This window comes from Gambusia affinis, linkage group LG15 (assembly GCF_019740435.1).
Source record: "Gambusia affinis linkage group LG15, SWU_Gaff_1.0, whole genome shotgun sequence".
NCBI lineage: Eukaryota > Metazoa > Chordata > Actinopteri > Cyprinodontiformes > Poeciliidae > Gambusia > Gambusia affinis.
The window spans coordinates 4089803-4115274 of NC_057882.1; the positions used below are offsets into that span (position 1 = coordinate 4089803).

Here is a 25472-nt window from a genome sequence, read left to right on the forward strand (position 1 = left end):
ACGGTGCGTTCCATTTGTACTCGGAACTCGGAATTCCAACTTCCCAGTAGGAACAATCAACTGGAATTCAGACGTTCCAATGGGAAAGTGAGCTCAACTCCGACTACCCACAGTCACCACTTGAAAGGGAGATTTTCTGTAATATTGTAATATTGTACTGTAATATTTCTGTAATATTGTAATATTTCAACTCAAGCCATGAAGTTTTCCTTTCAGCATCTAGTTTCTCCTAATGTCTTCTTGTCGTCTGGTGTTCTTGCAGCCACACTGGGAACGTTGGAGTTCAGTTTGCAGTACGACCAGGAGAACAACGCGCTACACTGCACCATCAACAAAGCCAAGGTGAGCCTTCAGCATCTTCATGTTGGTCTTTTTAGTGTCCCACGTTTGAGAGAAATTAATTTTACTGCAATAAAACATCAGTCAGAAAATACAGATTTCTATAAACTGATGGTTTTAAAATATTTTCCAAATGTTCAGATAACTATTTTCCCTCTAACATGCTAACTAACATTTTTAAAGCTGTTTTAGATGTCCCACATTTACCAACCCTGCCAACAACAGTAGAATAATGTTCATAGTTTCTGTGTTGTTGTCATAAAACGAGGTAATGAAGACACTTACTGGAACACCAGCAGCTCCCAGGAATCCTAATAAGTCTGGAAACAACAGAAATTTCAGAAAATGTTTAAAAAGTTAATAAAATCATAATAAAAATGAAAACAGTGGCAAGCGGTGGTAGTAATTTTCTCCTTAATAAGCGGTTTGCTTCTGTTAAAATTATGGAAGTGTTATTTCCATATTTTGCTGCATCTTTTATTAAATCTCTTAAATTACCTTCTTGGTTCACGCTGACTTAATGTTACCTGACTATTTGTGACTCAAGTAGATTACATTTTCAGAAGCCACTTCATATTCTTCATATATGTTCTTGGCAACAAATGTCATAAGCAGCATAACATTGTAGCAGCAATAGTGTAGTGTTTTTTGTATTTTTTTTTTTTTGTTGTTTTAAATACATTTTATACATTTCAACATTATCTTTTAAATATTTGTGTTCATAATCTGAAAACCTCAAGCCAGAATGTTAGCAGACTATTAGAAAATGTCTGCCTCAGTTTCTGCTCCAGTCTTTGGCCTAAAGCATCCATCCATATTTTTGTCCATCCATTCTTCCATCCATTTCCATCTGCCTTTAATCCTCTACTGTGCTCTCTAGGTGGCCTGTTTGCTTTAATTGAAGTTCGTTTGCCTAGAAAGTCTGGTTCTTTTGGGGAGGTGTGAATGTGTAATGAAATCTGTTACGGATCAAAATAGTGAACTCTGCTCCACCTACAGACCTCAGTCTGGGTTTGGTTGAAGGGAACTCTGGTGCAGTTTGAATGCATATGTGAATGCCAAGTGGGCCGGAAAAGCACGAAGTGGACTAAAGAGAAGGGCATTCTGGGTAAATACAACCAAAGCAAACGTGCAAGTTTAGCGCTGTCGGAAGATATGGCTGGTTGTCTTTTAACAAAGACAAAAGAGAAATCCTACCACCGCTAAAATCCGACACCACTCTATTTTTCTTTACATGTATTGTAGAAGGGAGTTGCGTTCTGTCTTCTTCAGAGGTTTTGTGTCGTTTCTTTCAGTGGTTCTTGGTGCAGCAGCACCACAGGGGGGCTCAGAGGGTTTGGTTTGTTTGAAACAGTTCAGAGTCTGCTGGACTGTCAGGCATGGAAACACCTTTAAACCTGGCACTGCTTTAGCCAAGCTCAACTTATTTCTTTTGATTTTATCACCACCTAGTGGCACAGCATAGATATAACACTGTTTTAATTAAAGTTTCAGAGACCATCTGTATGCTGATCTATTGTATAAAGATATATATATATATATATATATATATATATATATATATATATATATATATATATATCTATATATATATATATATATATATATATATATATATATATATATATATATATATTTGCTTTGCAATTCAAGGCACTTTGAATTGCCTTGATGCTGAGAAAGTGCTATATAAATAAAAATACATTACCTTACCTATCTTAACTAGTTGTATACCTTCAGAAGAACAACTCTTAATGCTCTTCTCTAGCATTTCATATTATCAGATAATTAAAACCATCTCTTCTACTCTTGTAGACTTTTCCTTCATTAACAGTGTCGAGTCTTGGTTCATCACTTTCTGACTATTATTTTTTGCTGGCACTGATTTTTTTTTTTCTCTTTCTCATCTTCATTAAACTGATGGTGTAATTATGAGAGCAAAATTGCAGCATCAGTTCCGTTACAGAAACATTTTCTCCAAAGCCAAACTTCCCTTTGCTAAATAATTCTCATGGTGGTGATTGTGATGAACCAGCTCACTGGACAGGTTCGGTGACATATAAAGATGCTTTAACAAAGAATAAAACTTCCTTTTTCTACAATATACCGGAGGAAAAAGGCTCTCTTTTTCCTTTTCACTATGATGAAGTGACGTTCCTGACGGCTGCCGCTGCCGTCAGCAACTCTAACTCTTTTTGTGTTAGTGAATAGCCGGTTTGGAGGAAACCGGGCTTCAGAGGAGCCGTTCTTGGCAGCGCTGTTGGACAGCAGAGTGGGCAGAAGGCCACATTGATTTATGGTTGTTATTTTCTATACTGCTCTGCAGATAGACTTCAGCTGCTGCCTAGCCAAGCACTGAAAATGAATTTACTCTTTCATATATTCTGTTATGTGGCCGTCCCCACTGTGTAATTAGTTTGCTAAACCCATTATTGGGCTTTTTAACCACTGATTCCTTTTGCTGCCAAACCGGCTGTTGCTCCAATAAAACCAGTAACTGAGTAAAACTCAGTTAACTATTTATTCAGTTTAGAGATTCTGATGAATTCTCAGAAACTGTTTGGATCAGGAAATATTCTTCTAAATTCATATTGAAGGGGCTTACATCTGAAAGCTTTTTTTATTACAATGTAAAGACATTGTAATAATAATGAAAAAAAACAATAAGGTCATATTTTCCAAGTAGTTTTTTTGTACTTTAGTGAACTAACTGGCCTTTTCAGTATTGAGTATTTAAAAATATTTTTTACTGCAAGCTAAAAAAATAAAGTTGCCATTACACAAAAAAGCAACGTTATTGAGTAAACTGCATCCACAATCAGACATGCTTCACTTTCCCTGGGCTGCCCATGCTTCAACACTCGGCTGTAATTTTCCAGTGAACTTCTCCCTGCAGGAAGCCTGACTGGAGGAGCAGCTCCTTCTCCTCTCACCTTCATACAAGCTGTTGCTGTTAAACCTTTTTCAAAGGAAATACACATTATAACAACTTCTAACCGGATGTTCCTGTTGGCATCGAGTCTCTCCTGACTGGAGGTCTTTGACTTTTCATCCGATACTCTTAGAGTTTCTTTCTGCCTGCCACTAAAACATAAGCGACACATTGATTTAGAAAAGCAGGTCTCTTCTTTTGCCCTCTTACTATCATGACTCAGGATGGTGACATTAGTCCGTCTGTTAGCCTGTCTGTCCATCTGTCCCACAGTTCGGTGTTCAGTCAGGAACAGCTGCCATATTTCCCTACAGTTTCCCCAGAGTAGTGTCTCCGGTCTTGCCAGCAAACTTGTACTGTGATAGTCGCTGACCATCCTGACGATCCGCTGCTGAGGCACAAACTTCTAAGACAAAACACATGTTTTCTTGAGCCATGAGTTGGTTCAGGTTTATAGAATTTCTGACCAAATTTTTGGGTTCTTGGAAAAACTGTTGATGTTAATTCAGCAAATTGAGAGATTAAATCATTTGTCAAATCTGGTCTTAAAAATAAAGCTATTGACGTCTGCCTCCAAATAAATTAAAATACCATCATAAAGTTAATGTAGCTCAGTTCAAAAAGGGAAACTGGTACAGATTTATTAAATGCAAAGAGTCATTTCTGCTAATTTTGATGATTGTGGCATTAGAATATACAAAGGCGGTCCTAGCCTGTTTGGTGCCCTGGGACAACATCCACCACTGTGACATCATTTAGATTATCATGTACAACCACAGACACGCTCAATTTCTGTTAATATTTTATTTTACAAATGTGGCAGAAACTAGAATACTAAGACACAAACATAGTATACACTGTGCAGTTAAACATATACAATACAAACACAAAAAGTAAATACTGTTGAAAATACAATTTAAAATAAATTGCTCCATCAGTGAAACATTTGTGAAATTATGTGTTCTTCAGTTGCATTTTGATCAAAACACAAATTTCTCCACATCACTGACAAGGACTGTCTAAAAAAATGTTTTAATAAGATACACTTCAAGAAACACACAAATTAATTTGCCAAACAGTTATAAAAAGTCCTACTCTTTGTTCACTAAATAATTTTCAATGAAGGAAATAGGCTAAAGATTCCACTGCGAAACTGTCTACTTAGTGTGACAGCTCATGTCACCCTAGAGCAGAAGCCGCCCTGGGTAACTGCCTACATTTGGCCATATCAGAAATCACTACTGAGAATTTTACATGAGATCAATAAAAACATATATTTTGCAGCCTAAATGATCATGAAAACCTGAAAGTTGGCAATAGGTACCAATGAACCTTGAAAAAATGGTCTGACCTTTAACCCCATAGAAAACCTATTAACTATCATAAAGAGGAAGATGAGAGACACCAGAACCAACACTGCAAATAACCTGAAGGCCATTATCACAGCAACCTGGACTTCCTGAACATTTCAGCATGAAGTACAACAGAAATTTGACATTAACAGAATTTAAATGTTTTAAATACATTAATTTCCATCTAATAAATTTGTGTTACATAGATTTCCTTGTAGAATGGAATTACTGAAATAAAGGACTTCTTGATCTGGTCCGAATCCCTGACATCTGAAGATCTGAAGGTGGCTTTACTTCCCCAGGTCTCCAGAAAAGCAGCTCCAGATCCTCACAGGTCTTCAGGTTTTAATAAAGCTAATAGTCTTAAAGACTCTGCAATGTGGGGAAAAATGAACACACAACTAGGACAGATTTGAAATGACTGAATTTACCCATTACCAGCTGCCCTAAAAAATCCATCCCAGGAGCAAACTAAGTAATGATGGAAATAAAAAAGAAACCAAATGTTTCAGTTCAGGCTCCAGGGAGAACTTTAAAGTCTGAATAGTTAGTGAAAATGAAGCTTTAAATGTATTGACCTCTATGCAAATGTGCAGTTGGAAAAACTATTTTTGAAGTAAAATAAGTTTTTTTTCCTCTTCTTCATATTTGGCACTTTTAGATTGAATTTCAGAAATGAATGTTTGGATGTCAATGACTTTCTGCTCTTCAGTGAAAAGAAGGTTGTTGTTTGTGACGTCTGGTTGCACCAGGTTAGCATTTAAAACCTGGTGCAACAAACATCCTCTAATGTTTGATAGAAATCCTCAGTTTTCATTCTCAGTGGTCAAGTCCAGTTTATATCAACTTACAAAAGCTAAACTGTTTCTTTCTTTTCATCACTTTCAGATGTTAATCCATCAGTTTTTTGTGACTCGTTTAGACGAACATCAGTGATTCATTTGTAGCTGAGCTGGTTATCGGCTAACTGATACCCCAGTTCACTGACCTTTGGTTTGTTTCAGATTTGATTTTAAAATTCCTCTGAATTCCCAGGAAGACCGAGCGTGACATAATATATTGTGATTTTTTTTTTAAATATCTCCCTCCTCTATCTGGAAGGGTGATGACAACAACAGCAAATCTTTAATATATTTCGGTGCTGATTGATGAGATGGTCAAAGATTCCCACCCTAAGAGTCTTAATTTCCTTGCTCCACTATTTTTGTCTGTTCACCAGATCAGCAATCATCCCTAAAACAAAAGAGGAAACTTAGATGATTTTCTTCCTGCCCATTAAATGTGGATTGATGTTGCTTTAAAGCACTATACTAATAAAGTTTTGGTGGGTTAGCTTAATGCTTTTCTTTTCCAAGCTGAGTAAATCTATAGTCTGTCTGTGAATCAAAGATCCACCGACAGTTTGATTAGAAGACGGCGACCTGTCTGCTCAGCACCACCCACTCTACAACCTTTACCAACAATAACCCTTTCATTGCTTTCCATCTGCCCTCTTATCGCCTGCTACGCCCACACCTAAAAAAAACATTCAGCTTCTTACAGAAGGTTTTACATCTTTTCCATTCAACATCTTTGTTTCTGTTTTTGTTCTTACCGCTTTACATCAAAAACAACTTTAAAAAGTAGTGTCATCATTTTTTACTTGTATGATACAGAAGGTTTTACATCTTTTACCATTCAATATCTTTGTTTCTGTTTTTTGTTCTTACCGCTTTACATCAAAAACAACTTTAAAAAGTAGTGTCATCATTTTTTACTTGTATGATGCAGAAGGTTTTAACTTCGTTTGAAGTTGTTACAGTTTAGCTCTGAATATTGATGAAATGTCTAACAGAGCAGAGAGGATGAAGCGAGGTGCTACAGCTGAGCCGCAGCAGAATCAATTGTGATTTCCTCCCTGAGCCGTTAACGCTGGTTCTGTTGAGCCTGACGTCCGATAGATGAGATCAGGTGGGATCCAGCATCAGCTGGTAGATCAGACACAGAGTTTAGATCAAAGCAAAGAGTTCCTGTTTGAGCTAAAATGACCACAAATGTAGTTTCATTTGTTCATCCATCCATCTGTCTGTTTATCCATCCATACATCCATACATCAATCCATCAATCCATCCATCTTAGTGTCCTTTATGCTTTCTCACTAAGCCTTGTTGTGGTCAATTTTCCAAAATTAGCAATACTCACTAAGAATGACACTGAACCCAGTTTTATAGAGTATATATAAAGTTTTTTGGACCAGGTGTGGTCCAAAGAACCACTCCCTGTAGCAGAAACCAGGTGGGTTGGTGAGTAAAGGACAAACTTGGGGTCGCTAACTAAAGCATTAGAAGCATTAGTTAGTGGTGTCCACTACTGTCTTCTGCTCTATCTTTGAAGAAAATCAAGGATCGGAAGGTTTAAAAACCAGATGGAGAAGAAAATATTTGACAAGAACCCTAGTTCTTGTTTCGCGTAATGCAGGTTGAACATAGAAAACCTTCTAGCCAATAGACTTCAGCATTATCAAGGTATGAGAGAAATACCATAAAAATAAACCAGCACTTTCATTGGAAATTATGATAATCAGATAATTTAAAAACATTTTGAAATATTAACGAGACCAAGCAGGTAGTCTGTTGTAAACAATGTGTCAATTTCTGGATGCAAATGTCTGTCCTTTTATTGTTTTGTTGGCAGAACTTGTAAAAACGTTTTGTCTTAATTCACTCACTGCAACTATAATCTGTTTACTTTGAACTGTTTCAGTTTTTATCTCACCTGTTGTCCTTCTTTTCTCCGTCTTTTTTCTTTTGCATGCTCTCATTGCATCTGTTTGTGTTGGTGGTTTATGTTTGATGGAATAAAGCTTCCTGTTCCCAGGTATAAAAAGGTAAGCTGCTGAGTTAAGCTCCCATCTCAACCCGTTTCCACTAAATCAATCCTTAGTTCTGATCCGCCCAGTCTCCCTGATCGACCCAGCGCCATCTCCCTCCTGAGCTCCTTCAGATTATCACCCTGAGGTTTTTTTCATCAGTTTGTTGGATGTTTGCTCTTTTTTGTTAATCTGCAGTCATTTTTGGGAGTGATGGATTATCTGGTAAAAGAAATTATTGCCTTGTGTTAAGTTCTTTGTGGACTTGCTGGTCCCAGAACCTGTCATCAAACGTCTTGGAAAATGTAATAATGATGATTATTTTTTGGTAAATCTAAAAGCCTGATACAAGAATGGAGAAATATTTAACTTGAGCTGATGGGAACAAGGGGCAAGTCCTATCTGGTCAGGACTTTTTATGCTTTTCTTTCCACTCTAGTGAAGACTTCAAAGTTTGTGCAGCGTTTGTGTACAGTAGTTTTCAGACACGATGCAAGAAAAACATTTTGCCTAGAAGATTTGACTAGAACAAACCATAAGGAATCCCAAACCAGGACTGCAAGATCCTGGTTTCTCATGTTTGACTGAGAAACAGGCCTCCGGTCAGTAGGTGGCAGCAATGCTCACACAGGAACACTAGAGCTGATGGAGGAGGACAGAAAAGGAGAATGAACAGAAAAATGGCAGCAGCAAATAAAGCAAGTATGACAGCAAAGTGGGGCTAGAATTCATTATTTTTAATCACGAGAATAACATCATAAAATTACAAGAGAAAAGTTGTTGTAATGTAGAAAAAATCTTAGAAAGTTATCAAGATCTGACGTGACAGGTTCAGCAAGTTCATGTGGCGTAACCTGACTGCATGCTAGTAGCTTGGTTTTAATCTTAGCATCATGTTAAATGTTATGCATCAAACTGTTGAGAGGGACTGCAGGCTGAACAGGTGGGATCAGAGTTGGAAATGGCAGCAGGTGGTGAGCAGACAGGCCCTATAGAGACTATCTGGACATCACATTAGATGGCAGACGGCTGGCAGTTGGACCGGCACGCTGGCAGGCCGACTGAGTAGGAAAAAACGAGGAGACATAATGTCAGTAGAAGACAACAAAGTAATTGAAACAAATTTGGCCTAGGTATGCAGATCTGACAAAGACTAGGAGGGAAGACGGGCTGCAAACTGCTGATATCGGTGAACGTCTGACATGAAGCAGCGGCAGCTCAGAGTGAAAAGGAAGCAGGAACTCAGACAGACACAGTCACAAAGTTGTAATTATGATGATGTGTTTTCTCATTGGTCTACCTCGTATCCCTGTGTTTTCTCACCTTCTCTCCTGTCTCCTCCAGGAGAGAAGGTGAAAGAGACGAGAGGAAGGATGCATCTTTGGTCCTTTGATTTGATTATTCTTCAGAAACCAATCAGTAGGATATTCCTAAAACGTCTTACCATTCTTAATGCCTCTTTTAGAAAAAAACACTCCCTTAAAAGCATGTCAGTGGAGCTTTTCTATGAAGCAGGTCCTTAAAAGGGGCCTTTTATGCAAGATTCACCTTTTAGATGTTTTTGTACCTCCATTTGGTTCTCAACTGCTTCTAAAAACAGTCCAAGCTCTTAAAAAACACTTTTTTGACAAAAATGTGAATGTTTTTTAAGTCACAACTGATAGGCACTGATAGGCACTGCGCTGTTACCTAGCAACTCAAGCTGAGCTCCAGCACATTTGGTCAATTATAGGCGCTGTACAATGGCTGCTGGAAAAGACAAGTGTTTTTTGTTTTTTTTGTTAACTTACCATTCAAACAGAACTTGCTGTATTCTTGTTGGTTGTGCAGGAGGCTCCACCTCTACTCTCCAAAGATGAACATTTGTATAATTACGCATCTGTTTGCAGCTATTTTAACGTGCGAGTGTAAACATTGAGTTGGGCCAGAGACCCATTCTAACATGTTCAGGGAAGCAGAAGAAACAGTTCCAGTGTTAAACCAAGTCTGGTGTTAAAGCTTGAAATGCTTGTATAAAAAACAGCTAAATTATTTTATCAAAAGTCAGAGAGAAACACACTGATATGATTTTTCAATGAAATGAATCTCCCTGCCAAACACAATTCAAACTGATCTAAGCAATATACAAGTAAAAGTTTCATTTTGAACCTTTTAATGTTTGGAGTTTCTTCACTCTAAAGGCTTTTAGGTCAATACTAACCTAATATTTTCCTTAGTTTTATCAATTTTAGCAAAACCTAGGCTGCTGTTTTCTTACATCTGCAGTATTTCTTCTTTTTTCTTTTAAGTCATTCATAAATGCCTCATGTCACCAATCCAAATTCATCATCAGATACAGCTAACCTGAGTAATACCTTTATGGACTTTTTAAATCATGGTTTAAAGTGTAACTAACCCAAAACATTTTTTTTTCTCCTGGTAAATGGTCTGAATGGGTTTTTAAGGCTTCCATCTTTATGTTTCTGTGAAAATTTTGATGTTTTCATGTAAATTTATGTAATTCTGCAATATTTTGCCTAATACCATTTCAGTACTGCCACCTTTATGTTGAACAGTCTCTACTGCAGTTGGATTTTCTTGGTTACAAGAGCACAAACACAAAGGAATGAACTAATAAAAGTTAAGTTTGCAATGCACTTTTAAACATTATGGCAGTTCAAAGTGCTTTACATCATAAAAACATAATACAACACCAACTATGAAGCAAACATTAAACATTTCATTTAGTCAAATATCTTCATCAAACAAACATACATTAAATATATTGATCAATGTTCCAGTTTTTATTAATCAATAGTACTTGGTGTACAATAGTAGTGTTTTACAATGCAGCTCCAGCTAGAAAGTTTATTTCAATATTTTCTTTACTGGTAGACATAGTTTGACAAATACATAAATTCAAATTAAATGTGTTAAATTGAACACTTTTAATTGTTCAAGTTTAATCCTACAGCACATTTCAGCAGCAAGGCATTTCTTAGTGCTTTACATCATGAAAACATAAGATGCATTTTGTCAAATGCTATCATTAAAATCATCAATACACATCATATATGTTGGTCAATGTTCAATTTATTATTGTCCAAAGCAAAAAAAATCATCATTGTTTCGCCAGTTTTGGGTAAGTTTTTGTTTTTTTTCAAATTTGTTTTCCATAAAAACTTGACCTAACCACATTAAAGAACAGTAGGCAATGAACTGATGAGGGAAAACCGAAGTGGAAGAAGTCAAGGCTTCAGAAACGATCAGAACACAATATAATCAGCTTAATCCTAAAATGTATTGATCACCGTCCTCCAAACGCTCTCCTCTAAAAACCTTTCAATTATCAGTTTGTTGACTATAGTGACAATATCAACAATGGTGACTATAGCATTTAATGAGACCTACCTGTACAGTTTCTATATCGGCTGCTATCGTTTCTTAATGATAGAAAGTAACCAGTGCCTGACCCTTGACCTCAGGCGCCCTGTGAAGGTTTAACCCCCGCCTCAGTGTAACTCTGGTTCAGTCTCTTCTGAATTAGATCAATAACCTCCTCTCCCATCCAAGTGGTAATCTGCTGCTCACAGTGATTGATGCTTCCTGCACATGTGTGTTAGCAGGCCATTCGGTTATGATAATGAAGACGTATCCCCTGTCAACGAAGAGGCTGATGGCACGATGGAGAAGATGACCTCATGCGGGGAATAAGGGCTGTTAAAAGAGATGAAAATGATTCCCTCAAAATAAACATGTCGGTTTCATGAGCCCAGAACCCGGATTAAGCATGGGACATTATGGGGATTCAATTAAAAAATAACGTTTACATTATACCTGTCATAACAAATTTTGCTGGTTGATAAAATGTCCCAAAAGTTGTTGTGATAAATGATGACATTGTTGTTTTGAAATCATTCTCAAGTAACATAATGGTAACAGTATAACGATCCAAGTTCACCACCTCAAAGGTGAATGCATTTTAATTTCTAATTAACATTTAACACTGGAAGTGGAAGACATTTTAAAAATCCAAAATAAATAAACAAAAAACAGAACAAATGCGATTAATTATGAAGTTTATGCAAACATAATTACAACTCAGAAAGTGGCTAGCACCACCAGACTGAAGCCTGTTGTCATCCAGTCTTTGGTAAAAAGAGACAGAAATGAGAAAAATAATCAACATGCAGATGGAAATGATCGAGCTTGTTTTAATTTATCATGCGATTGATTTATTGCTTATTGTGACAGGCTGACATTCAGTCATCATTAGCACTGATGTCATGTTCATTTTAGGCTTATTTGAATCTTTATTTCATAAAGTTTTCTGATTTATCAAACCTCTGTTTGCAGAATGTAGTTGGGGCTCCGTCCTTCTGGAATCTGCAATGCATGTTCTACAAAACAAAGTCTGGCTCAGTGGTTTCCAAAGTCAGGGATTTAAGTCGGGGTTACAGCAGCAGTCGGGTCTTAAGATGATATCTGGATTTTAAAATAAGAATTAGAAACTATTTCTAACTTCACATTTTGGCCCAGAACACAGAGTGGATCAGTAGTCCTAAATAAATGGTACAATACGTGTCAAGACTTTCTTGTATAATGAGCTTGTTAGCAAAGTTTACAAACTTCTTCAGGGTCAAATGTCAGCATCTTCTGTTCTTGTTATATTTTCTGTTTTCCAGTGTTAATGGTGTTTTTGCAGATGTGAATGACCACGTGTGCATTAATGTGTGCATAAATTCACTTTCTTGAACTGAGAAAAGTTGGAACTCAGTTTTAGCTTGAAATAGATGCATAGATATTTATTTACTGATTTCTGATCCAAGGATTTCATCAGAATTGGTCCTGATACCAACGCTGAACCAGATCAGCTTTTACTTAGCATTTCTTCAGTTTGTAGCAGCCATTCACTTCCACTTAACACAGTTTAATGTCAACCAATACGCTGCTCTCAGTTTAAGTTTGTGATAAAATAATAATTTTATTAAATTTAAAGGCTTCTAACAAATTAATGTCGTGACCTCAGTGAATGTGTTTGTGTTCAATAGTGATCAAAATATGCAGGGCTGAAACAATTAATTGCATTGTGATTAATAGAATTAATTGTAATTAACCGATTATTCAAATAATTGTCAACTAATTTAGTAATCAATTAATCGTTAACTGGAGAATACAGACTCAAAAAACAAGTCAATTTGGTGAATAACATAAATAAGATGAAAAAACCCTCTGTTGTCTGTAATTATGTTCTACTTCTAATTCAAATGGACTAGTAGAAACTTCACCTGGCTCAGGTTCTGTGGGGAAAAAAAGTACCCTATTAAGCACCTTTGGCTGTCCAATTATTACTGGGTTAATAAATAAAAAGTAAACAGTTCACCACTACACTGTTTTAATAGTAAGTCAAGTGGAAACAACTGAGCTTTTCACATGTTGATAAAGCAATTTTTTTAGCTTTAGTAAACATTTAATTGCTTAAAATATTTTTTTTTTCTCATTTAAAAAAACAATTGAATTATTTGCAACTATTAATGTATTTGTAATACTGTATAAAAAGGCTTAAGTAGTTCACTAAAAAGTTTGCAGAATCCACCAATTTCTTTTTATCCCATTAATCATTAAGCAATCGGTAGATTAATAGTAGGTTGCAGCCCTAAAAGTATACCATTTAAAATATTACTCAAATTCATTAACAGCTCAGAAGTTCTAGGTTTTTGTATGGTGAAAATATTAAATACTGTGTAAAATTGAATGCGCTTTTATATCTGAGATCTTATCAACTCAGACACCTGGACTGTCAGACTTCAGCTTCATTCATGCTGATTCTACATTACTGTTTGCCACGGACTTCCTGCTTTTATCAAATAGATTTGCATAAATCTAAAATTTGACAGCAGCTAGCTGCATGCTTGGAATAATCACAGAGTCTTCAGCAGCTAATTAACTGGAGGAGGCGGGTTCAATTTCACTTCTGTAAAAGCTAAAAATCCACCTCAGTGTCGGTCGCAAGAAAAGTTGGAGCTGCACCTACAGAGAAAACTCGTATCCTCCAATTAAAGTCAAAAAGATCGGCATTCTGTCTGTGTTGTTTCCTAACCATCATGCCACACTACGACTTCATCTGAATGATGATGATGATGATGTTGATGGCGGTGGTGGTAATTATTTCTTCCCAGAAAAAGAGCACAACTTCATTTTGCAGCGTTTATGTCGGGCTGCTATTCAGCAGAGCTGTTATGAAAGAACACGCCTGAGATAGAAGGTGTGGATTCACTCCCATCTGCCTTTTGCAGGGGTCATTTTCCCTCCAACCCTTAGTAATTATGATCAACAGAGTATTCACGGCGTTCTCGTGCAATCAGCGGTGTGACGCAGCTGCCTGTTCATCGCAGGCCAACCTCGTGTAATGTCTTCCATCTCGGTGGCAGTTCAGGTGTTTGCTGAAGGCAACAATAGCAGCAGATGAAAGCGCCACTCTAGCCTCCCCAATCATCTCTCATGGTGCTGCTGCTCATTTAAGGGGAAAAACAACAACAAAACAATGTACATTTTTACGCTACATAAATAAACTTGCCAGAAGACAACCTACAGTGTTCAATAACATGTTGAGCGAAAGGCAAAGTTCAAAAATGGAGATTTGGGATTCAACCTACAGATCAACAAGAAATCTAAGTCGAGACCTGAACTCACCAGAGGAGTTCTGTGGACAATATGTCTTTGTGAATGGTCTCTTGTGTATTTATTGCTATGTGAGGCTCTCAGTAAATACATAGGGGTCAAATATTTCACTTTGCAACATTGCTTTGAACACTGTTTACTGCACACATCATCCCAATAGAAAAAATGTTTGCCAAAAGTCTTCTAAACAACAATTACTAAACTATACCTGGTTATGTACAGTTTCAGTCTCAAAGTAACTTTTCAACAGAACATTATCCTTCAGAGAAACCTTGATTGATCTTAGCAGTTGTTCAGAGCATTTAAGCCACAAGTGTTACTGTAAAATTTATATAGAAACTAATAGAATCAGTCTAGAGAGTGACAGGTTGTTAAATATAGTTTACCCTATCTCAATGATGCATCCAAATCATATCAAAAGACACCCAGAGAAAGTTTACCTTCATCTGGTTATTCGTCTAACTTGGTTTTCATAATATATTCTCCTTTGTCTGAACAGTCAATATTTTCTTCAGAAGCAGAATATAAAAATAATCTGAAACCATCAGAGAAAATGCAGACATATTTGAGATCCAGCTAAAGAAATCATTGTCACTTTGTTTCTATTTGCACAGATGGAATGCAAAACAGGATTTCCTTATTGGAGAGGAAGTCGAGTGTGTCATTTCGCTGTCAGTAATTTCGTCTGAGTGCTGCGCTGAGAGGCGAACTGCTACATTTAGCCTGTGGACAAATACGCACACAACATTTGTTTGATTTTTTTTGTTTTTTTTTTCAATTTGGCTTCACTGAAGAAAAAAAAATAACTTCATAGAAACGTAGCGGCCATGTTGGCTGTTTACTCAGACGGAGAATTGGTTGCCATTGTACATTTCTAACCTTTAACTGAACCCTTATTCATTTCTTCATTTCATTTATTTGTGTCATATTCAGCTTCTACAGAGACTGGAAAGTGCACAGCGTTGAAATAATAATTTGTTTTGGAAATCAATTTCTTCAATTTAAGAAATGATGTGCTCATATTCACTAATAGACTGGCAGATAATAAACAGCTCACACCCACAGTGCATGACTTCTCAATCACAAACTTCACCTGCTCTCAGCAGAAAAGTAAAAACAAAACACTTCAAACAAACATCAAAAGTAATCAGAGCTGTTTATAAAGAAACCTGTAGAGGAAATTCAGAACATTCATGTTTCTAATTTATTGGTGGGAATGAAACAAATGAAAGAGATGATGTTTTTGACAATAAAATGTATTTTAAAAATGGTAGAAGTCCCTGATCTCTTGTATATTATCTGAAGTAGATACAATTGTTGCAAATCAACTCGATTTTCTGAAATGTCTTAAAATCCCTTCTTTTGACTCTCGTCAAGCTCCTGAGACTTTTTAATGTGACAATTGACAAATATTGTCATTTGCTCACAACAAATGTCATCCTGAGTTATTGAAAAATCATTTAAATTCAATCACAAATGCATTCCAGTCAATTCCAATTATAAAACAGTACAGTAAGCTCAATTATTAAAGTTTCTATCAAACTGTTGTCCTTATTGATAGTCAGATTTTTCTTGCTAACCCCACTGAAGTTCAGTAATCATACTTATTTTAATCTATTAGCAATACTCCCTATTTAATGAGTCATAAATAAAATAAATTACAAAATCTGTTTTCATGATCACTTTTAATCTGCTTTATTTTATTTTTCCTATTTAGTGTGGATTTACTTTTATAGATTACATTTGTAACCAATTTTTATTAAAACGCTGCTATTGTATTTCTTTAAAACAAAAAAAGAAGAAGAATGATTTAGGATAAAAGCTAAAGGTTTATTATATAACAGAGGTAAAAAGGTGAAAGCAATGATGTTCACATTGAAACACTTTATAGGAATAGAAACATGTAGCCAGGCAGTAGCGAGCAGAGGGTTTCTAGTGATTGTTGACATCTGTTACATATCCATGCTGTTCCTGAGGTCGGGCTGCAGATGACTTGCAGGGATGAATAGCAGAGCGCTGAGTGGATGACTCATCTGGTAGAGTGATAAGACATCCCTCTGATTTCTCATTAACCGCCACCAGCCCCATCGGCTGACTCTACACTAGTCTTATTTTGACTAAATCCCTGCAGCGTATGTTAAGGTCACTGCAGAGGCGAGAAATCCCGACACTCTCTTTTCTGAAACGCCGACGGTAATGTGTAATATTGAAATAAATTTGTTCTGAGCACAGATTAAATTTCTAGCACATGCCGTGGTTTGAACTGTAGCCCTTAAAGCCAAAATGCAGCTACTCTGTTGGGCCTTTTCTGTGAATTATGACTCAACATTTTGCACCAATATGCAGAAATAAACTAGATAAAGTACTTTGGAGAGGTAAAAACCTTTACCAGAGCCTGCAACTAACTTACAAAGCCACATAGATGCTTCTATTCAGAGCTCCTGGTGATAACTGAACACTGTGACCACATAACACCAATACTTACTGTACTTCCAGATGAGTTCAATAATTAAATCTATCATAAACAGCTGTGTGAAAGTTTTTCACCAAAACATCTCGGTTTGAATGTCAAACTGCATTGAGCTGCTGCTGTGTCACTGGTTAATTTCCTGTTTTTGTAAACAAGTACCTGTACAGGTGTACCTAATAAAAAGCTAGTATGTTGCCACTTCATCTTTTTAATGTTAGAACTAGATGTGTGAAAGAAATATTACAAAATAACAGAAAATTCTAGCATTAAAGGCCAAAATGATTTCACGCTGATTCTCTTTAAACCACCAATAAATCAAACTGATTGTTCATCTCAAGCTGCAACAAACGCTGTCATCAGACAAAAGAGAAACTAATTTTTCACTGTACCTTTATCGAAGAATGGCCCTCTGTGCACTCAGTGTTTATGAATAAATTATAGTTGGACTCAGGGTTTTTACTGGGTTTTTTTTGTTTGTTTTTAATAGTTGTACATAATAAAACTGGCAAATTTAGCAGTTGTAAAAACATGAAGCGGACTCTTCAGCTCTTTTTGAAATGCCAATCGTCACAGATTAAAATCCTCTTAACATGTTAAATCACCTCCAGAACTCACATTTAGAAAGAAGTTCAGCAATTTTGTATTTCAAAGGTCCTTTTAGTTACAGGAATAATCACTCTGAAAGCATTTTCTGGTCTCAGTGGTAAGACTGACAAAAAAATAATATTATGAATATACAGTTGGGATGTAATGGAAACATCACAACAAATGTTTAACAAGGAGAAGAATAACAACCTTATATTAAAAGATTTTTACACATGCAGGAAACATCGCTGACCTGACAATAGCTACATTTCCATTACAAACGTGTGCAAAACTTTGTGGATATTCCACTAATGTTGAAAAAACAATTTTGATTTCGCAATTGCAGTGCTTCTGTTAAATAAGTAACAGAAGAATAAAGTACAGTGGAAATCACACTTGAATGACTTTGTTCATGCAACAAGTCATTAGTTGTCTTTTTCATATTTTCCGCCAGTAGTAACATTCAGTTGTTGATCATATGACTGCTTGATTGTAAAGGGGGCACATAAGTTCCTGTAAAGCACATTGAAATTTATGTTTACTCCTTTGCAAGGAAATAACTGCAAAATTGTGATTAAACATTTCTGGTCCAATTGTTGCCACAAAAGCGACCAGCATGATGGTCCTCCACGTGAGACGGTCAAACATTGGGAGACTAAAACCTGGAAGCAGGTTGTCACTCTAAAGAACTCTCTCTGCAGCCCTGCAGGGTCTTTCACTTTACCCAGTTGGTTCCTGCTCTATTATGGTTGTTGTATGGTTGACCTTTATATCCTCATCTCAGCTGGAGTCTTATTGATTTGCTCCTAAAGGGAAAGTTAAACCTGTTTTGAGTTTGCTCCCTTATTCCCCTCTGAGTCTCTGGGAGCCATTCAGGGTCTTTATACGCAGGATTTCCTGCCCTAGCCTGTCAGGTTCATAAGTAGCACACAATGTGCTGGTGACTATAGTCTCCAAATGATAAAATTAGCTGCTACATACAACATTAACATGCATACTGCTGTTCTGAGAGGAAAAGACTTTCTTTGGTTTACCTTCCTTCGCTGCCTTTTTGACCACATAATTGCACAAATTGGAATTACGAAAATGAAATTGTTTAATGGAAACATGGCGACTCCAAAATTTTTGATGAAACGTTTTTTGCGCTAGGATGAGATGGTTTTTCAACTGTATCAAAATTTGTGTATTTTGCAAAACTGCAATAGAAACACTTTTTTTGCATTACACAAGTCGTGATCAACAACCAGATGTTACTACTGTTAGAAACAACAAACAAGACGACAGGAAGTGGTAGCAGCATGATGGTGTGGGATGTTTTTTAATGACATATCAACTCAACAAATGTATTCACATCATTTGAATTGCATTCTTTTATATAATGGAAACACCGCAATTGCAAAATTTTGTTATTTTTACATTAGTGGACTATCAACAAAGTTTTGCACACATTTGTAATCAAGACAGAGCTACTGTCTCCCTTTTTCCATTATGTGAGATATAAATATGCATAAATTCCTCAACAGCTTTCTGTTCTGCCTCTCTAGGGGCTCAAACCGATGGACCACAATGGACTCTCGGATCCTTACGTCAAACTGCACCTACTGCCTGGCGCCAGCAAGGTGAGTGTCATCACTGTTATTGACTGTATGCCCTCTATTATCCCAGTTCTGGGTGGGTTTCCTCAATCAATGTTTGTTTTGAGAAACTTTGTGTTAAAGATGGATGCTCAGCAATCAGTCAGATGTTCTTCTTTGTGTCCGGTCCGTTTTTGTTGTTCAGGGTGAAACACGTTCTGATTGGCTGAATAAGCTTGGTATATGTCTCCTTAGCTATTACTAGTATACACCTAACCCTAACCTACGACATCCTCAACCTGAACTTGTTTCACACAAAACCTCTAATCCCCTCGACCTAAAAACAAGGTTCACCGTCATGACCAGGCTCTCCTTCGTAAATGACCCGACGGTCCTCATAAGGTTGGTAAATATGCAGTCCCAGAAAAGGTCCTAAATAGGTCACATAAATGAGTATTCACACACTCTATAATACACAGACGGACAGATGAATGGATAAACAGGGAGAAAATGTGTTGGACATTCTAACGTCAAAAGTTGAAACTAAAGTAAAGATTTAACTTTTAGCAGAAACTGTTAAAGATTCTCTAATATAAACTTTGGTTCTTCTGCCAGAAAAAATTATGAAACTGACTAAATGTGCTCGTGTAGACATGAACAGTCGAGATGACTCAGTGGTTGTTTTATTAGGGACAGCGAATTGTCTTACTTTTATTGCACCAGGCAGCAGTCTTTGACGACTCTGTTAATCCTGACACAAGAGATCCTGAAAATGATTAAAATCCACAAAGCAGCTTATTGAAAGCCAAAGATGTCTGATTATCCGTCTACCTGACTCACATCTCCTCTTCCTCTCAAGCTTTTCTACGTCCCACCATTGATTTTCAGCTTTGCAGTTATTTGTATTATGTATCATGTGTACAAAGTCAAATATCTACATGTGTAAGATTATTTCCTTATCGATGGGTTTCTATCCCACAAATATTACTGAATATTTTTCAGCACATGGTGCAATAATCATAAAAAAAAAACTCTATTAATAATCATATATTTACAGGCATTCCTATAGATTACAAAATGTATATAAATATTTTTCTGAATAAAAATCTTTTCAGGACAAATGCTCTTCTGCTTTCAGCAAATGTTTCGTATGCATGTATCTGTAAGCAACTGTAACTTTATTTCTATTCAGCTTTTTAAGATATAAAAATCACAAAGTGCTTCACAACAAATCAATACAACCAGTTGAGACACAAACTGCATTGTTTTGTTTTCAAACTAAAATGTATTTATGAAGGGGAACCTTCATGTTCAGTTATTCAGTCTTTGTCTTTCATGCTGAAATTTTCAAGATGCAACCTTCAGTTCTGGTGCCGACACTGTCACCAGAACTGTGACGGACGTAGAAATTGTTGAATGCTCCTAAGGTCTTATTTTCTATCTTTGATCAGTTTCTCAGGCATGAACGTGGATGCTTCTCCGTTGATCATGCCGCCATCTTGTCTTATCTGCCCTCCTAATGAAGACGAATAAAATCCTCAAAATGAAGTAGCAAAATTTCACATTGAAAACATAAAATTTGTCAGTGGGTGCGATGTGGTGCCGTCACAAACATAAATCATGTGGGACGTTAAGTGGAACGTTGAAGTAATCCTTCCAGGTGGATCTGGTGTAAAGCAAAGCATTGTGGGACTTCTTGGTATGGCAGAAGATCTGTGATGCTGTGGGGCCTGTTTTTCTACCAAGATCCCTAGAAACTTAAGATCTTGACATCATTACATTTGTGCCGATTGTGCAGGAGGCTCTACTAATGCTTTTCAAGGATGTACGGCTATATGATTGTACATCTGTTTGCAGCCATTTTCACATCCGAGTGTAAACTTGGGCAGCAGCAGCTGATTTGGATTTAAAGTGACAGGAGGCTCTAAAACAGCCCATTCTGAAACTGAGCAGACTAAAATCTCATTATCTAGAAGTTATTTGGTGTAGATAATGTAATGAACATGTTTATGGTATGATTCATAGATCTAGCCTAACCTGTTCAAGGAAGCATAATAGGTCATGTGTAAAGTCAAACTTTCTGTCTGTGCACCATAGGGTTCAGCTGCAAACAAAGATAGAGGAACACTTCAAAGGCGGAGACTGTTAGTTGTCTGCAAGCAGAGGGAAACACTCATCATGTCTGTCACCCTTTATTGTTGCCTACAGGAGTTTGTGTCACTGTGAGTTTTCCAGGCAGCATTCTGCTCAAAAGCAGCAATCAGAACATAGTGTTTCTGTCGCCACATCTAATTTAAATAAACCCTGGGTTGCTCCATGTGTCCTGACACTGACAGGGGGGCTTTGAGGTGTCACAGCTCATTTTCCAGAAGTGCACAAATGTAATAATTAGCAAGGATGCAAAGATAGACGGGAATATCAGCAATAATCAGTTCAAAAAGAGCTTTTCAATGAAGCTATTATGCAATTATTCCCCTACAAACAAGTCTGTCTTCTGCTGCTTTAAATCAAACGGCTCCTCTGATTTAATCTCCTGAGGTTGAGGCGGAAATCTGCCAACTGTATACATCATCTGTGATTATCTCCCTTCTTACGGGAAGGATTTCTGAGATACAAGAGAGCAGATTGCTTTGTTTATTCACTTTGTTTATTAACAACTTCATCCTTCCAAAGAAAATGTTTTTTTTTTGTTTGTTTTAGTTTTTTTTTTTAGGAAATGCAACAATTTACCTGAGTAAAGCCCTCACCAGACTCATTTCTCCACTTTAGAGCGCTGCATTGGACTTTGTGATTAAAGGTTTGGATGCTACAGAGAGCAAAGAGTGCCAAATTACAATTAATAATTTGTGAAATAGTTATTAAAATGTCATTCGTTGTTTAAAACTGGAAATAAATGCAAAAATAATATATTAAATATAGAATTAATTATATTTGACTCAATATAATTAAATATATTGATTTAATTTTAAAAATTATATATTTCATATTTTATATTCTAGAGGTGAAACAGATCATGATTGTCAGCACACATTTGTAAATTTACCACAAATGCAGCGTTTTTCAAAGTGAAGGTCACCAGGGGGCGCTACTGAGGACTCAGCCGGTTGAAGGAAAAATAAGAAAAAGAATGCAAAAATTTAAAAAATTTGTCTAATACGCTTTTTAATCATAAATGTAACAATTTTTTTATCATAAAATCGAATAGATTTTTCAAAGATTATTTCCCATTTGCACTTTTATCAAGATGCTTTGCACTTCAACCTAGCGTAGCAAGCACAAAATGGAACAGTTTCTGACAACGTTTCTGTCATTCCACCCTAAAAAAAAACTAAAAAAAAACAGTCTACGTTAATAACTGGCCCTGAAAAATGAAATACATATTTGGCTTTCCTTACACCCAGCTGCTTTTTGATGACATATTGCCTCGTTAAAGGCAGTGATTGATCCTCAGTCCTCTTGTTAGATTCTTCTGAATGAGGCTGTTTCTGGAAACGTGCTGCCGTTTTATGTCAAGCATCTTTCTGACAGCAATTTCATGTCCTTTTAGACTCATAGCAGCTGTAATCACTCGAACCAGAAATGCACAGTTAGAATGAGTCAAAGGTTAGCTTGAAACAAACAGTAATTATCCTCTATGAGCCACCACCACTCAGCCAAACACTGACTTAAGATTGCATCTACTTTCTGGAAGCGCTGCTTCCTGCACGTATGAAGAGAAAAAACGAGAGGATCCTTTAAAAACGCCCTTGCTCTTACAAATGCACTAATAGTTTCTGCCATTTGCTGAAATGCTGAAGGTCAAGATGTACAGTTTTAGTCTGGCTTTCTGCTGCTGCTCTCCTTTCCTTTCCCCGCTGATAAAGTGGTGCATCTTCTGTGAGACGGTGTCATGGCAACAGTGTCAGCACCCATAGCTTGGAAATTAACTTCTCAAGCTCATATTAATGCTCCTTTTTACAGTTTCTGACATGAAAGCAATTATTTTTAGGGTCTTGATAGTTTGAAGGACAGGTGTTTTTATTTTCTGTCTCGTTGGTTTTAATTTATTCTGGGTTGTTTCTGGGTATTTCTCTGTATTCTGGTGGGTGTCACCACTAATGCCAACCAAGCTCCTTTCAGCTTAGCTCAAATAAATTTGAGTTGTCATGGATTCTTGGACCAGCAAGTCGAATAAACCTCTCCATGACGGCCTGTTGCCACTTGGATTTGTCTCCTGTCTCAGTATGAGGCCTCACGGGGGCCTTTGCACATCCTGCCGGCAAAACACGATGCCGTCTCCTTCCTGTCAACGTCCCCTCAAAATAGTCATTAGGCTCGGTCGAAGAGCCTCATTAATGGCCAGCTGAAGAGGTCAAAAGTTATGTTTGCGTCCTAATGAGAAGTGACGTTTCATGCTCTGCTGCGAAGCTGGATCACAGCTTCATCACTTCAGAAACCACAATCAAACACAATGAAATGCTTGTAATTATTCCAGATTAGGCTGCACTGACAGGTAACATTAAAGTTAGTGGTGGGACTCCATTGAAGATTTTAATTGAGTTAATTGCACGGTCTGTAATTAACTAATCATATTTTAATAGCTTGAAGGACAAAAAAAATCTACCAAAAAAAAAAAAAAGCAATATTTTCAATTTCAAAATTACTTTTGCTGCTAAACTAAATAACTGCACACATGAGCTCAACATCAAACATATCAATTGCTTGTTTTTCCATCTTTTATTTAAGCTATTAAGCCATCAGATTGGTGCAACATTTTATTATACCCATTCAGTTTTCAAGTGTTTATCATTCATGGAACTTCTTTGAACAAATCCCTCTTTAGAAATGTGGACTGCAGCATTGGGGATGTCTGCGCTGCTCCATGTTTAGCATTGAGATGCTATTTCAGGCTAGCTTCACTGATGGGTTAGAACAGTCTTTTCAGGCTTTGTTGTCCATCGCTGTTGTTTGTAAATGTTGCTTTAGAGTCCGATTTATGAGTCTACCAGAAACATGAACTACCAAGGTCTCAGCTGGAACCTTTGAATGCAACAAAATTACAAGTAGTTCTTTGTAATTAATTAATCAAAATGAAAGCCTTAAAGTTCTGGCCCTAGTTAAAATACAAATTTAGCTAGGGCTTAAAAACCTTGATATTAGTGAAATCTCAGCTTTCAGCAACTATTTAAATAATCTCCTGTGGAAACACTTTTTATAAGTGCAAATGTGCATTTCTTCATCTTGATGGGATCTGCATTTAGTAATAGTTACTGAATCAGTTCATCACTGTGGTGAACTGTCAGCTCATGTATGTCGAGCGCAGGTCAGAGGTCAAAGGCAGATGGGGTTTTTTTTGTTTTTTTTCTTTGATCAATTTAATTGGTTTTGCAGTTAAACTTCCATCATGTACTTTGAGCACAAAGTTGAAAATGTCTGCAGCTCTGCAACAGATAGTCAAGTGTGTGAATTATGATTTGTCAAAATGACAGTTGGCCTTCAGATATTTCCATTATCGTTGAAAAAAATAAATAAAGATGGAAAATAATTGCAACCACTTGACATTCTACCAAAAAAGTCAAGGTTTTATTTATTTTTATATACAAAAACATTCTCCCACTACACAATTATGCTCAACTTTGTATTAGTCTCTCATAATAAATCCCATTAAAATGTAGATTTGAACGGCCTTGAATACTTTTACTAGGCCATCTATAGTGCAGTTTCCTGGCTTGTGGAGCTCACTTTTTAAAACATTAACTCCCAATAAAAGCCAGTAGTGTCATAAAAACCTTAAAGCCATGCAGCAGACTGGCACTGTGCTTTTTCTACTTGTAGGTTGTGATTCCAACAAATGAGAACATATTAACAGCACCCATGAAAACATAATTATATCAAGCCCAGGGTTTATTGGATTTAAATGAAAGTTGCTTTCAGGAGCCATTATGGTGTTTAAAAGTGTGTATTTGTGTTGCTCCTCAGTCATTCAGGAGGATCTCTCTTTAGAGTGCACCTGCACATCAGACCTCCCACACGTCTCTTTTTAGCTTCACCACTGCAGCGCCCGTCTCAGATGTAAGGGGCTTTTAAAATTACAGCTAGTTAGAGCAGACATCTCGAAGTCAAAGGGAAAGTACTGTAGTAATTGTCTAGAGAGCAGCACCTTTTTAGCCTCCACTGCTGAAGCGATTATGACACCAGTTGTTCGTTTGCAGCACCAACCCTTCGCCTTGGAACTGCTGCTGGTGGAGGTCCAAATCTGGGTTCTTGCTCCAGATATGAATTCATTTTTTATTTAACACCTTGCCAGTTTTCCATGTTAAAATTGTGTTAAAGCTCTGAACCATCAATAACTTCTTTATTTCTTGTGCAAATTTAAGGAACAAGGCTTAGATATTTCCCTGCTGTAAAACACCTGATTTGGCTGGTTGCAGTTCAGCAAACATCTGGGCTGAAGCAAGAAAACACCTAAAACACGCAGAGCAAAGCACCCTGAGGGCTTTACATTATGAGAACACACAGACAATAAGCAAGAAACGTTACTTTTTCTCAAATGTCTTTGTCAAAATCATCAACAGTCATACTTGAATGCAGACTAAGATTAATCATTATTCCAGTTTCATATAATTGATTTCGGTGTAAATTAATTGGAGTGAATCACAAGCAACATCATAGGCTTTTCAATTAATCACAACCCAAAATGGATAAAAAAAAATAATATAAAAACTTCACAACA

At 36.8% G+C, this 25472-nt stretch overlaps 1 protein-coding gene across 1 annotated transcript in view; it reads left to right on the forward strand.

The window, feature by feature from the left end:
• doc2b (double C2-like domains, beta) overlaps window positions 1-25472 on the forward strand; it is a 111982-nt gene that overhangs the window by 63632 nt on the left and 22878 nt on the right. Inside the window, exons 2-3 of the mRNA XM_044140985.1 lie at window positions 263-342; window positions 18731-18805. Of these exons, the coding sequence (XP_043996920.1) occupies window positions 263-342; window positions 18731-18805 (155 nt within the window). The remainder of the gene's footprint in view (window positions 1-262; window positions 343-18730; window positions 18806-25472) is intronic.